Source organism: Heteronotia binoei, chromosome 21 (assembly GCF_032191835.1).
Source record: "Heteronotia binoei isolate CCM8104 ecotype False Entrance Well chromosome 21, APGP_CSIRO_Hbin_v1, whole genome shotgun sequence".
In the NCBI taxonomy this organism is placed as follows: domain Eukaryota; kingdom Metazoa; phylum Chordata; class Lepidosauria; order Squamata; family Gekkonidae; genus Heteronotia; species Heteronotia binoei.
In genome coordinates this window covers 12,702,582-12,717,554 of record NC_083243.1, presented here as the reverse complement: position 1 = coordinate 12,717,554, position 14,973 = coordinate 12,702,582, and the positions used below count along the sequence as shown (strand labels likewise).

General features: G+C 49.0%; 1 protein-coding gene across 1 annotated transcript in view; it reads left to right on the top strand.

Annotated features, from left to right (window-relative positions):
- EXOC5 (exocyst complex component 5) overlaps window positions 1–14,973 on the top strand; it is a 72,750-nt gene that overhangs the window by 16,575 nt on the left and 41,202 nt on the right. Inside the window, exon 4 of the mRNA XM_060262171.1 lies at window positions 2,895–3,089. Coding sequence (XP_060118154.1) covers window positions 2,895–3,089 — 195 coding nt within the window. The remainder of the gene's footprint in view (window positions 1–2,894; window positions 3,090–14,973) is intronic.

The following is a 14,973-nucleotide window of genomic DNA, read 5'->3' as shown; positions in this document are numbered from 1 at the left end:
TCACAAACACCTCCCCCTAAATTCACAGGATCTTCATTGCTGTCAGATGGCCATCTAGCCTCTCTTTAAAGACCTCCAAGGAAGGAGAGCCCACCACCTCCCGAGGAAGTCTGTTCCGCTGAGGAACCGCTCTAAACTCACAAATACCTCCCCCTAAATTCACAGGATCCTCATTGCTGTCAGATGGTCCTCTGGCCTCTGTTTCAAAACCTCCAGGGAAGGAGAGCCCACCACCTCCGGAGGAAGCCTGTTCCACTGAGGAACTGCTCTAAACTCACAAACACCTCCCCCTAAATTCACAGGATCCTCATTGCTGTCAGATGGTCCTCTGGCCTCTGTTTCAAAACCTCCAGGGAAGGAGAGCCCACCACCTCCGGAGGAAGCATGTTCCACTGAGGAACCGCTCTAAACTCACAAACACCTCCCCCTAAATTCACAGGATCTTCATTGCTGTCAGATGGCCCTCTAGCCTCTGTTTAAAAACCTCCCAGGAAGGAGAGCCCACCACCTCCCTAGGAAGCCTGTTCCACTGAGGAACTGCTCTAACTCACAGATACCTCCCCCTAAATTCACGGAATCCTCATTGCTGTCAGATGGCCCTCTAGTCTGTGTTTAAAAACCTCCAAGGAAGAGAGCCCACCACTTCCCGAGAAAGCCTGTTCCATTGAGGAATCGCTCTAAAGGTCAGGAAGTTCTTCCTAATGTTGAGCCGGAAACTCTTTTGATTTAATTTCAACCCCTTGGTTCTGGTCCTACTTTCTGGGGCCACAGGAAACAATTCCACCCCATCCTCTATATGACGGCCCTTCAAGTACTTGAAGATGGTGATCCTATCACCTCTCAGCCGCCTCCTCTCCAGGCGAAACATCCCCAGCTCCTTCAGCCTTCCTTCATAGGACTTGGTCTCCAGACCCCTCGCCATCTTCGTCGCCCTCATTGTCTGTATCCTTCTTAAAATGCGGTGCCCAAAACTGAATACAATACTCCAGGTGAGTATTGTGTTTTTGCAAAGGGAGGTTTGACTCTCTAAAGGTTATATCCAGGAAATGTTATTGTCCCTTAAAGCGCTTCTGGACTCAGGTTACGCTCTTCTACTGCAAGCCCAGCGTAGCTACCCACCTGAAATGATCCTCAAACTATATGCGTGGCTAGCATTAGCTGGAATGTGCAGGAATCCCCAGAGCTATGCATTCACATTTCCAGGGGTTAATGAACTGGGCTGATTCAGGCAAGCTGTCACCCCCAGGGCTTGCATCGGCTGCCTTTCGATGCCTGTGAGCATATCTGTGTTTCACAGCGGTCCCCAACCTTTTTGGCACCGGGGACTGGTTTCATGGAAGACAATTTTTCCACGGACTGATGGGGGCGATGGGTTTTCTGTTCCCCTTGGGCTGCCCCCCACGTCCCGTCCCTACTCGGGACGGGACGGTGGCTCAAGTGGCAGAGCATCTTCTTGGGAAGCAGAAGGTCCCAGGTTCAATCCCAGGCATCCCCAAAAAAGGGTCCAGGCAAATAGGTGTGAGAAACCTCAGCTTGAGACCCTGGAGAGCAGGGGAGGGACAGTGGCTCAGTGGTAGAGCATCTGCTTGGGAAGCAGAAGGTCCCCGGTTCAATCCCCGGCATCTCCAAAAAAGGGTCCAGGCAAATAGGCGTGAAAAACCTCAGCTTGAGACCCTGGAGAGCAGGGGAGGGACGGTGGCTCAGTGGCAGAGCATCTGCTTGGGAAGCAGAAGGTCCCAGGTTCAATCCCCGGCATCTCCAAAAAAGGGTCCAGGCAAATAGGTGTGAGAAACCTCAGCTGGAGACCCTGGAGAGCAGGGGAGGGACAGTGGCTCAGTGGTAGAGCATTTGCTTGGGAAGCAGAAGGTCCCCGGTTCAATCCCTGGCATCTCCAAAAAAGGGTCCAGGCAAATAGGCGTGAAAAACCTCAGCTTGAGACCCTGGAGAGCAGGGGAGGGACAGTGGCTCAGTGGCAGAGCATCTGCTTGGGAAGCAGAAGGTCCCAGGTTCAATCCCCGGCATCTCCAAAAAAGGGTCCAGGCAAATAGGTGTGAGAAACCTCAGCTGGAGACCCTGGAGAGCAGGGGAGGGACAGTGGCTCAGTGGTAGAGCATTTGCTTGGGAAGCAGAAGGTCCCCGGTTCAATCCCCGGCATCTCCAAAAAAGGGTCCAGGCAGATAGGTGTGAGAAACCTCAGCTGGAGACCCTGGAGAGCAGGGGAGGGACAGTGGCTCAGTGGTAGAACATCTGCTTGGGAAGCAGAAGGTCCCAGGTTCAACCCCCGGCATCTCCACTAAAAAAGGGTCCAGGCAGATAGGTGTGAGAAACCTCAGCTGGAGACCCTGGAGAGCAGGGGAGGGACAGTGGCTCAGTGGCAGAGCATCTGCTTGGGAAGCAGAAGGTCCCAGGTTCAATCCCCGGCATCTCCACTAAAAAAGGGTCCAGGCAGATAGGTGTGAGAAACCTCAGCTTGAGACCCTGGAGAGCAGGGGAGGGACAGTGGCTCAGTGGCAGAGCATCTGCTTGGGAAGCAGAACGTCCCAGGTTCAATCCCTGGCATCTCCAAAAAAGGGTCCAGGCAAATAGGTGTGAAAAACCTCAGCTTGAGACCCTGGAGAGCCGCTGCTAGTCTGAGAAGACAATACTGACTTGGATGGACCAAAGGTCTGATTCAGTATAAGGCAGCTTCATATCTTCATATGTTCATACTCCTGGCGGACCCCTGCGCTAGAGAAAGGCTGGCTTGCTGAATCTTTCCTGTATCATCTCCAGTGCTTTTTGTGCTTCCCTCCCCCCCCCCCTTTTTTTCGACTGGGGATAAATAGCTCGGCGTTCCTTAATTACAAGAAAGCACACGCGCGCACGATTGCCTTCTGTGTCCTCTTCTCCCGCAGGTTGCCTTCCAGCACTTCCAAGAGCTGGACGAGCACGTCAGCTACGTGGCCACTAAAGTCTGTCATCTTGGCGACCTGCTGGAGGGGGTAAACACGCCGCGGCAGCGGCTCGTGGAGGCTCACAAACTGATGAAATACTTTAATGAGTTTCTCGACGGAGAGCTGAAGTCCGACGTTTTCACCAACCCCGAGAAGGTAGGACCCCCCGTCAGCAGGATTGAAAGCGATTGTGCGGCGTAAGCTGAGCTGTCCTAATTACAACCCTCTGCTGTAACTTTTCCGCGCCCGGACTCCCAAGCGAGCGATTTTGCTCCAGTTCCATTGTTCTCAAATGCAAATGAACTTTTATTTGCCTTCAAATTCCGCCAATCTCAGCAGGGTAACGCTGTCAATTTTTTTTTCTTCCCCCCGTTTTGCAAAATCGTAAGCGATTTAGAAGAATGCTGAGAGAGTAACTTTTTTTTCAGAATACTTTTGGAAATCTTGCGCGTGTGTTTCTTCTGAACCTCTTGCCCTAATTCTTCTCCCTGGTGTCTTTTCTGGGAGTCTCGAGAAAGCTGTTTTTGATCGTACGGGGCAGTGTTACCAAGAATATGCATTTAGGCTCTAAGGAACCGTTAATTCTCACTTCTCTTGGGCAAACGATGGAAACTGAAGTACTTTGTTAAAAGAAACACTGTGGAAAAGGGAGCATTTTTTCTCTCTCTCTCATAGGAATATAGTTAAGAACATAAAAACATAAGAGAAACCATGTTCGATCAGGCCAGTGGCCCATTCAGTCCAACACTCTGTGTCACACAGTGGCCAAAAAAACCAGGCACCATCAGGAGGTCCACCAGTGAGGGGAGGACACTAGAAGCCCTCCCACTGTTGCCCCCCCCCCAAGCACCAAGAATACAGAGCATCACTGCCCCATCAGAGTTCCAACAATATGCTGTGGCTAATAGCCACTGATGGACCTCTGCTCCATATGTTTATCTAATCCCCTCTTGAAGCTGGTATGCTTGTAGCTGCCACCACCTCCTGTGGCAGTGAATTCCATGTGTTTATAACCTTTTGGGTGAGGAAGTACTTCCTTTGATCCGTTCTAACCCCTCAGCAGTTTCATGGAGTGTCCACGAGTTCTCGTATTGTGAGAAGGGGAGAAAAGTACTTTTTTCTCTGCTTTCTCCATCCCATGCATAATCTTGTAAACCTTGATCATGTCAGTCAACATTTCTCCAAGCTTAAAAGAGCCCCAAGCGTTTTAATCTTTCTTCATAGGGAAAGTGTTCCAACCCTTTAATCATTCTAGTTGCCCTTTTCTGTACTTTTTCTAATGCTATAATATCTTTTTTTTGAGGTGCGGTGACCAGAATTGTACACAGGACTCCAAATGAGACCGCACCATTGATTTATACAGGGGCATTATGATACTGGCTGATTTGTTTTCAGTTCCCTTCCTCATAATTCCCAACATAGCATTGGCCTTTTTTATTGCAGTCGCACACTGTCTCGACATGTTCCAGTTTTAAAGCAAGTTACTACTTTAAAGCCCAGACCTGGATACCTCAGGCTAGCTCCGTTTCATCAGGTCTCGGCTGCTAAGCTGGGTTGGACCTGGTTAGTATTTGGATTAATAGGATCCAGGTTAGTAGGATTTCTGTTAGCTTTTCAGATTTCTCCAGCAGGATTCTGCTAGGTCTCCTAAGCAAGAATGTGTCTGTGGCCCTCCAAAGCCCTTTCTTGTATGTGTAAAGTTCTGTCAGGTCGCAGCTGATTTACGGAGATACCCAGGGGTGGAATTATTGCAGGAGCTCTTTGCATATTAGGTAGGGTTGCCAAGTCCAATTCAAGAAATATCTGGGGACTTTGGGGGTGGCGCCAGGAGACATTGGGGCGAAGCCAGGAGCAAGGGTGTGACAAGCATAATTGAACTCCAAGGGAGTTCACATTTAAAGGGATAGCAAACCTTTTAAACGCCTTCCTTCCATAGGAAATAATGGATAGGGGCACATAAGAACAACATAAGAACATAAGAGAAGCCATGTTGGATCAGGCCAACGGCCCATCAAGTCCAACCCTCTGTGTCACACAGTGGCAAAAAATGTTATATACACACATACACTGTGGCTAATAGCCACTGATGGACCTGTGCTCCATATTTTTATCTAAACCCCTCTTGAAGGTGGCTATACTTGTGGCCGCCACCACCTCCTGTGGCAGTGAATTCCACATGTTAATCACCCTTTGGGTGAAGAAGTACTTCCTTTTATCCGTTTTAACCTGTCTGCTCAGCAATTTCATCGAATGCCCACGAGTTCTTGTATTGTGAGAAAGGGAGAAAAGTACTTCTTTCTCTACTTTCTCCATTCCATGCATTATCTTGTAAACCTCTATCATGTCACCCCGCAGTCGACGTTTCTCCAAGCTAAAGAGTCCCAAGCGTTTCAACCTTTCTTCATAGGGACAGTGCTCCAGCCCTTTAATCATTCTAGTTGCCCTTCTCTGCACCTTCTCTAATGCTATAATATCCTTTTTGAGGTGCGGCGACCAGAACTGCACACAGTACTCCAAATGAGACCGCACCATTGATTTATACAGGGGCATTATGATACTGGCTGATTTGTTTTCAATTCCCTTCCTAATAATTCCCAGCATGGCGTTGGCCTTTTTTATTGCAAACGCACACTGTCTTGACACTTTCAGTGAGTTATCTATCATGACCCCAAGATCTCTCTCTTGGTCAGTCTCTGCCAGTTCACACCCCATCAACTTGTATTTGTAGCTGGGATTCTTAGCCCCAATGTGCATTACTTTGCACTTGGCCACATTGAACCGCATCTGCCACGTTGACGCCCACTCACCCAGCCTCAACAGATCCCTTTGGAGTTCCTCACAATCCTCTCTGGTTCTCACCACCCTGAACAATTTAGTGTCATCCGCAAACTTGGCCACTTCACTGCTCACTCCCAACTCTAAATCATTTATGAACAAGTTAAAGAGCATGGGACCCAGTACCGAGCCCTGCGGCACCCCACTGCTTACCGTCCTCCACTGCGAAGACTGCCCATTTATACTCACTCTCTGCTTCCTATTACTCAGCCAGTTTTTGATCCACAAGAGGACCTGTCCTTCTTTTGGAGCTCGTAGAATTGGACCCCCTGGTCCAATCGTTCTGAAACTTGGGGGGTATTTTGGGGAGAGGCATGGGATGCTGTACTGAAAATTTGGTGCCTCTACCTCAAATAACAGCCCCCCCCAGTGCCCCCGATACCTCCAGATCAAGTCCGCATTATAACCTATGAATGGATCTCCACATAGTGAATAATGACGTGCCCAGCAGACATTTCCCTCCCTGCGGTGGTGATGAGGACTGCTGTCATGTCTTACTGGAGACCTGTGGAAATATATCCCCCCCCCACCCCCGATGTTTGTGCTTCATCAACAGATTCTCTGTGTTGGAAGGAATTTCCAGTATCAGAGCAAGAGAGCCAGTTTGGTGTAGTGGTTAAGTGTCTGGACTCTTATCTGGGAGAACTGGGTTTGATTCCCCACTCTTCCACTTGCACCTGCTAGCATGATCTTGGGTCAGCCATAGCTCTGGCAGAGGTTGTCCTTGAAAGGGCAGCTGCTGGGAGAGCCCTCTTCAGCCCCACCCACCTCACAGGGTGTTTGTTGTGGGTGAACATAAGAACATAAGAGAAGCCATGTTAGATCAGGCCAATGGCCCATCCAGTCCAACATTCTGTGTCACACAGCGGCCAAATATATATATATATATATATATATATATATATATATATATATATATATATATACACACACACACACACTGTGGCTAATAGCCACTGATGGGTGAAGATGGGAAAGGAGATTGTGAGCCGCTCTGAGACTCTGTGCTTGAAAGGGCAGCTGCTGTGAGAGCCCTCTCAGCCCCACCCACCTCACAGGGTGTCTGTTGTGGGGGAGGAAGGGAAAGGAGATTGTGAGCCACTCTGAGACTCTGTCCTTGAAAGGGCAGCTGCTGTGAGAGCCCTCTCAGCCCCCCCCCCCCACCTCACAGGGTGTCTGTTGTGGGGGAGGAAGAGAAAGGAGATTGTAGGCCGCTCTGAGACTGTTCTTGAAAGGGCAGCTGCTGTGAGAGCCCTCTCAGCCCCACCCACCTCACAGGGTGACTGTTGTGGGGGAGGAAAGGAAAGGAGATTGTAGGCTGCTCTGAGACTCTGTCCTTGGAAGAGCAGCTGCTGTGAGAGCCCTCTCAGCCCCACCCACCTCACAGGGTGTCTGTTGTGGGGGAGGAAGGGAAAGGAGATTGTGAGCCACTGTGAGACTCTGTCCTTGGAAGGGCAGCTGCTGTGAGAGCCCTCTCCAGCCCCACCCACCTCACAGGGTGTCTGTTGTGGGGGAGGAAAGGAAAGGAGATTGTAGGCTGCTCTGAGACTCTGTCCTTGGAAGAGCAGCTGCTGTGAGAGCCCTCTCAGCCCCACCCACCTCACAGGGTGTCTGTTGTGGGGGAGGAAGGGAAAGGAGATTGTGAGCAACTCTGAGACTCTGTCCTTGGAAGGGCAGCTGCTGTGAGAGCCCTCTCCAGCCCCACCCACCTCACAGGGTGTCTGTTGTGGGGAAGAAGGGAAAGGAGATTGTAGGCCGCTCTGAGACTCTGTCCTTGGAAGGGCAGCTGCTGTGAGAGCCCTCTCCAGCCCCACCCACCTCACAGGGTGTCTGTTGTGGGGGGGGGGGAAGGTAAAGGAGATTATGAGTGGAGGGCAGGATATAAATCCAATATCTTCATCTGCCTCACAGGGTGTCTGTTGTGGGGGGAGGAAGGGAAAGGAGACTGTGAGCTGCTCTGAGACTCTTCGGAGTGGAGGGCGGGATATAAATCCAATATCTTCATCTACCTCACAGGGTGTCTGTTGTGGGGGAGGAAGGTAAAGGAGATTGTGAGCCACTCTGAGTGTCCTTGGAAGGGCAGCTGCTGTGAGAGCCCTCTCAGCCCCACCCACCTCACAGGGTGTCTGTTGTGGGCGGGGGGGAAGGTAAAGGAGATTGTGAGCCGCTCTGAGACTCTTCGGAGTGGAGGGAGGGATATAAATCCAATATCTTCATCCAACTCACAGGGTGTCTGTTGTGGGGGAGGAAGGGAAAGGAGATTGTGAGCCGCTCTGAGACTCTTCGGAGTGGAGGGCGGGATATAAATCCAATATCTTCATCTACCTCACAGGGTGTCTGTTGTGGGGGAGGAAGGGAAAGGAGATTGTGAGCCACTCTGAGTGTCCTTGGAAGGGCAGCTGCTGTGAGAGCCCTCTCAGCTCCACCCACCTCACAGGGTGTCTGTTGTGGGCGGGGGGGAAGGTAAAGGAGATTGTGAGCCGCTCTGAGACTCTTCGGAGTGGAGGGAGGGATATAAATCCAATATCTTCATCTACCTCACAGGGTGTCTGTTGTGGGGGAGGAAGGGAAAGGAGATTGTGAGCCGCTCTGAGACTCTTCGGAGTGGAGGGCGGGATATAAATCCAATATCTTCATCTACCTCACAGGGGGTCTGTTGTGGAGGGGGGGAGAAGGGAAAGGAGATTGTGAGCCGCTCTGAGACTCTTCGGAGTGGAGGGCAGGATATAAATCCAATATCATCTTCTGCTTCTCTTGGGTTTACGGCTGTCACTGGTGTTAATTAATGACTTGGTTTCTGCCAGCGGGCCCTGCTCAGACAGTTTGCCAGGCCTTGGTGCTGTTTTCCGTTTTTCAGAATAAAAGTCTATTTAGACCATGGTTTATCTGAGGGTGGGACAGCACATGAGCTTCTCCTAAGATCAGGGCTTTTTTTGGGAGCAGGAACGCACAGGAACGCAGTTCTGGCTCGCTCGGCGTCAGGCGGTGTGGCCTAATATACAGATGAGTTCCCACTGGGCTTTCCCTACAAAATAGCCCTTTGTGAAACAATGGTGACATCAGGGGGTGTGGCCTAATATGCAGATGAGTTCCCACTGGGGTTTCCGTGCAAAATAGCCCTTTGTGAAATAATGGTGATGTCAGGGGGAGTGGCCTAATATGCAAATGAGCCCCCCCCGTTGGGCTTTTTCCTACCCAAAAAGCCCCTCATAAGATACTGTTACCACTACTCTGGCTAACAACTGTCCTGGCATTTGAGATCGCCTTCAGAAGCTCCATTTATACCCAGAAATTCTTAATTGCTCCTGTACAACCCTCTGCCGTTGTTAGGAAAATAAGGCTTAAATAATGAACCAGTTTCTTTCCAAATTTTCACTATTTACCTTCCTTATCTTATCCCGTCCTCCTTCAGTTAAATGAAAACGTAACATCTGAGATTTCCCGGGCTTTTAAAAAAAAATAACCCGATATCTTTCTTAAGTTTCTCTCTCACCACTGTTGTTCGTTTCTGGCCGGACCGAAATCGTAGCAAGATTGTCAGCACTTTTTAAATCATTCCTGCTGATTTTCTAAACCTTTGATCTTTAGAATGGTTTAAATTAACCAAGGGGGGAAAAAGCATTGAATGAGGGGCTGCCCTGTGTGGTACCACAGGTTAATTGAATTCTCAGTATTAAATCAGTATTCACAGTTCTTATGACGGCTGTGGAGGGGGGAAATGAATATGTCATTTTTATCCATATTGTTCCGTAGCCAGAAATGTCTAATGCATGGGTGTCAAACATGTGGCCCATGGGCCAAATCAGGCCCCCAGAGGGCTCCTTTCAGGCCCCCAAGCAACTGGCTGTCATCTGTTTCCTTCTCCTTCTCTCTTGCTTTCTTCTGCATCACAGCTTGCTTTGCAAGGCTTGCTCAATCGCATAGGAGCTACAGAGCAAATCCTCTATTTTCTCCATTGGCTGAGGCTCCTCACTTGGGGTGGAAGGGGGGAGGCAGAGCTTGCTTTGCCAGGCTCTCTCAATCGCACAGCAGAGCTACTGAGCCAAGCTTCTTCTCCTTCTATTGGATCTTGAATTGTGTTTGTCTGTGTCCTTTATAAAGTTTATATCTGTGCTACCTAATCTTAAATAGGTACACACATGGCCTGGCCCGACATGGCCCCGTCCGACAAGGTCTCATTTATGTCAGATCCGGCCCTCATAACAAATGAGTTTGACACCCCTGGTCTAATGCTTGAAAGAGATGCTCCCACTCCATGTAGTCGAACTCTTCCTCCGCCTCAACAAATAAGTGATGATTTCTCCCTTTTTGCCTCAACAAGAGGTTCTTTAGGTCCTCTTCACTTTCTGCCATTGATTAACATGTGGAATTCACTGCCACAGGAGGTGGTGGCGGCTACAGGCATAGCCAGCTTCAAGAGAGGATTGGATAAAAATATGGAGCAGAGGTCCATCAGCGGCTATTAGCCACAGCATTTTATTGGAACTGTCTGGGGCGGTGATGCTCTGTATTCTTGGTGCTTGGGGGGGGGGGGCAAAGTGGAAGGGCTTCTGGCCCCACTTGTGAACCTCCTGATGGCACTTGGGGGTTTTTTTTGGCCACTGTGTGACACAGAGTGTTGGACTGGATGGGCCATTGGCCTGATCCAGCGTGGCTTCTCTTATGTTCTTATGTGACACAGAGTGTTGGACTGGAGGGGCCACTGGCCTGATCCAACATGGCTTCTCTTATGTTCTTCTGTGACACAGAGTGTTGGACTGGATGGGCCACTGGCCTGATCCAACAGGGCTTCTCTTATGTTCTTATGTGACACAGAGTGTTGGACTGGATGGGCCACTGGCCTGATCCAACATGGCTTCTTGTATGTTCTTATGTGACACAGAGTGTTGGACTGGATGGGCCACTGGCCTGATCCAGCGTGGCTTCTCTTATGTTCTTATGTGACACAGAGTGTTGGACTGGATGGGCCACTGGCCTGATCCAACATGGCTTCTCTTATGTTCTTCTGTGACACAGAGTGTTGGACTGGATGGGCCACTGGCCTGATCCAACATGGCTTCTCTTATGTTCTTATGTGGCACAGAGTGTTGGACTGGATGGGCCACTGGCCTGATCCAACATGGCTTCTCTTATGTTCTTATGTCATGTCGATCTCTGGTGACTGGCCCCTACTGGGGTCCTGGAGGATATTCAGGGAGGTGGCTGAATAAAGCTGCCTCCTCCTCCCGACTGGGTATTTCAAGGACACTCTCCCATCCAAGTACTAACCACAGTCAACCCCGCTTAGCTTCCGAGAGCTGAAGCAATTGGGCTTGTCTGGGTTGTTCAGGTCAGGGTCTTGAAGGGAGGGCATCGACCAAATTTTATGTTGGGTTTTGGTTTCCTCTGTATTTTCCTCCTTTGTGTATAATCCTCTATACAAACTAGGTCTATAAAGGGAAATGATATATCAGGTCAAAAGAAAATGTTTTTGTTTGTCGGTTCTCTCTGGTGTGTGTGTCTTTTATCTTGCGCCGTATTGTAAGCCAGTTTGCTGGTTTTGCTGAGTGAAATTGGGTAGCGATGTTTCAATGCTTCTTTGATAGCACTTAGGGAGTTCCTATTATCCTCCACCGCTTCTTAAGAAGTGTTCTTGCCTTTAATTTTCCCGTTTCATCCTATCGGCTCTGTTTAAAAACTCCCAGCCGAAAATTATTTCTCCTTCGGTTACTTCCGGCGCATTGTCACAAATAATTCTTATAAAATACCCCCCGGTTAGCATTAAGAGCAGATACATTACCAAAGAGTTAATTCTGTTAATTTATGCATATAGTCTCCTGCTTAGAGGATAAATTTTCCCGAAGAGTTTCTTTTTAATTTTTTTCAGCCTCATAATTCCCATCCTTAACGTGGATTGTTCCTCCTTTTGTCTTAGAATTATCGCACGCCGGATAGACTTCATCCCACTTCCCATTTATTAAAACAGATGTTCAGGCCTCACATAAGTGGGTCTCCTGCGACATTATTAAGGTCCTCTTTTTATTTGTATCAGTGTAAAAATGATCCTCCTAACCGGATTATTTCAGCCTTTTATATCTATAGGTCGTCTTTTTGTTTCTTTTCAGAACTCCTCCCCCCCACCCCCAGAAAATTATGTGTCCAATAAATTAGGTGTTCAATAACATACTACTGTTAGAGTTTTCCTTTTAGACCAGTGGTCCCCAATCTTTTTGGCACCAGGGACCGGTTTTGTGGAAGAAAATTTTTTCACCGATTGGGCGGGTGGGGGCGATGGTTTCGGGATGATACAATAGTGCACTTTATTTCTATTAGTTTGGTGTGGTGGTTAAGTGAGCAGGCTCATCTGGGAGAACCGGGTTTGATTCCCCACGCCTCCACTTGCAGCTGCTGGAGTGGCCTTGGGTCTCGCAGAGCTGTCCTTGAAAGGGCAGCTTCTGGGAGAGCTCTCTCAGCCCCACCCACCTCACAGGGTGTCTGTTGTGGGGGAGGAAGGGGAAGGAGATTGTGAGCCGCTCTGAGATTCGGAGTGGCAGGGCAGGATATAAATCCAATGTTGTTGTCGTCATCTTCTTCTTATGACTGCATTGCAATATATAATGAAATAATTATGCAACTCGTGGCTCAGTTGCTAACAGGCCATGGACTGGTACTGGTCCATGGCCCAGGGGGTTGAGGACCCCTGCTTTTTAGACCCAGCCTATTTCACAACAGATTTCATTTTTTCCTAATCTCTTCACATTCTTAACCTGTTAGTTGAAGAAGAAGATGATGATGATATTGGATTTATATCCCGCCCTCCACTCCGAATCTCAGAGTCTCAGAGCAGCTCACAATCTTCTTTCCCTTCCTCTCCCACAACGGACGCCCTGTGAGGTGGGTGGGGCTGAGAGGGCTCTCACAGCAGCTGCCCTTTTTAGGACAACTCCTACGAGAGCTCTGTCTGACCCAAGGCCATTCCAGCAGCTGCAAGTGGAGGAGTGGGGAATCAAACCCGGTTCAAGAGCCTGTTTGGTGTCGTGGTTAAGTGTGCGGACTCTTATCTGGGAGAACCGGGTTTGATTCCCCACTTCTCCACTTGCACCTGCTGGAATGGCCTTGGGTCAGCCATAGCTCTGGCAGAGGTTGTCCTTGAAAGGGCAGCTGCTGTGAGAGCCCTCTCAGCCCCACCCACCTCACAGGGTGTCTGTTGTTGGGGAGGAAGATAAAGGCGATTGTGAGCCCCTCTGTCCTTGAAAGGGCAGCTGTGTGAGGGCCCTCTCAGCCTCACCCACCTCACAGGGTGTCTGTTGTGGGGGAAGGAGATAAAGGAGATTGTAAACTGCTTTGAGTCTCTGATTCAGGAAGAAGTACGGGGTATAAATCTGCAATTCTTCTTCTTCTCTAGGATAAGAGTCCACACACTTCACCACTGCACCAAACTGGCAGATGTTCCTCTCCTGAACAATTTCCTTGTTTGTTTCCCCTCCTTATCTAGCTCCCTGTCTTAATCCTTGCTTTTCCCACATCCTTCTTGCTTTAATCTTAGAATAAGTAATCAGACTTCCTCCCTCAATATTATCAGTTATTTTCCACTTGCAATACACTTGACGTGGTCAGCTGGCAGGCGGGGGATCCCAGCAGGGTTCAGTAGAGCTCTGTTCCCTTCCCTCCTTCCGCCCGTTTATATTGATCTAAAACAGGGGTGGCCAGTGGTAGCTCTCCAAATGCTTTTTTTGCCTACAACTCCCATCAGCCCCAGCCAGCATGGCCAATGGCTGGGGCTTATGGGAGTTGTAGGCAAAAAAACATCCGAAGAGCTACCGTTGGCCACCCCTGATCTAAAACATTTCCATTCCACCCTATTAACTGAAAAGGACTGGTTACTTCAGGGGTGTCAAACATGCAGTTTAGGGGTCGAATCAGGCCTCCGGAGATGCTCCCATCAGGCCCCCGAGCAACTCACTGCCATCTGTTTCCTTCTCCCTCTCTCTCGCTTCCTTCTGCATCACAGCTTGCCTTGCTAGGTTTGCGCAATAGCACAGCAGCTACAGAGCAAAGCCTCTATTTTCTCTATTGGTTGGGGCTCCTCCCTTGGGGGGGGAGGGGGGGAGGCAGAGCTTGCTTTGCCAGGCTCTCTCAATTGCACAGATTTTTAAAAAGAATATTTAATTGCATTTGTCTGTGTCCTTTATAAAGTTTATTTCTCTGCTATCTAATCTTAAGTAGGCACACACATGGCCCGTCCCACAAGGTCTCATTAACGTCAGATCCAGCCCTCATAACAAATGAGTTTGACACCCCGGTTTCAAGGGGTAGAACGGGGAAAGGAAATTCTCCCTTGCCATCTTTGCATCTCTTTTCTTTTCCCCCCAAGGTTTTTCATCACTTTCCAACAACAAGATTTTTCATCGCTTTCCTTTGGTCTCTTTTTTATCAAAAGTAGTTGCCCCTGTAAGTTCCAGAGGGTTTGAGTTGCCCTCCTCATCTTGGCAGTTCCGAAAACCCAACCTTAGCCATTCGGCAACCTGCTCGCGAGGGTAAAGAAACCTGTTCTGCCACCTTTGCACACGAAACGCAAATGTGAAACAGGAGGACGTGTCGTTTGCCTGCCTGGTCGGCTGTGGGTTTAAGATTTCCTTCGCGCAAGCTCAAAAAAAGAAAGAAAGAAAAGCTGTGGTTCTTACGAGGAGTTCAGAAGCTAGAAAATACATTGTGAAGTGTTCCCTTTTGTCTTCATAGCATCGAGTGGGACTGTATGTGTGCAAGTGTTGGGGTAGGAGGTTAGCTGAAAAACACTGATGAAATATCTACTGCAGGGCAGACAGCTCCCCTAAGTGTTTCACTCTGTTTTGGACCACAAATCTCTTGGGTTAAATTCTACCCTCCCCTTCCCCCCCAACCCCCCCCCCCAAAAAAAAAAACAATTGCCTTGAAATTGCTTCATGCAGTATCTCTGATTCTCCAGCAGAGAAGCCAACCGTACAGTCGGGGTAACAGATTGGGATCCCAAACCTGCTATAAATTGGATGGACCGAGGGATAACTTTTTTACGTGTTTCTGCAAAAGCTGCGAAGGGGGAGAAGGCAATAGAATGCGAGAGTGATTTTTTAAAAAAAAAATCAGAACCTGGCACGCTCCTCTGGTTCATCACTGAAATACCACATTCCATTTTAGTACTTAGAAAACTAATATCTAGAGCTGGGGTGTCAAACTCATTTGTTACGAG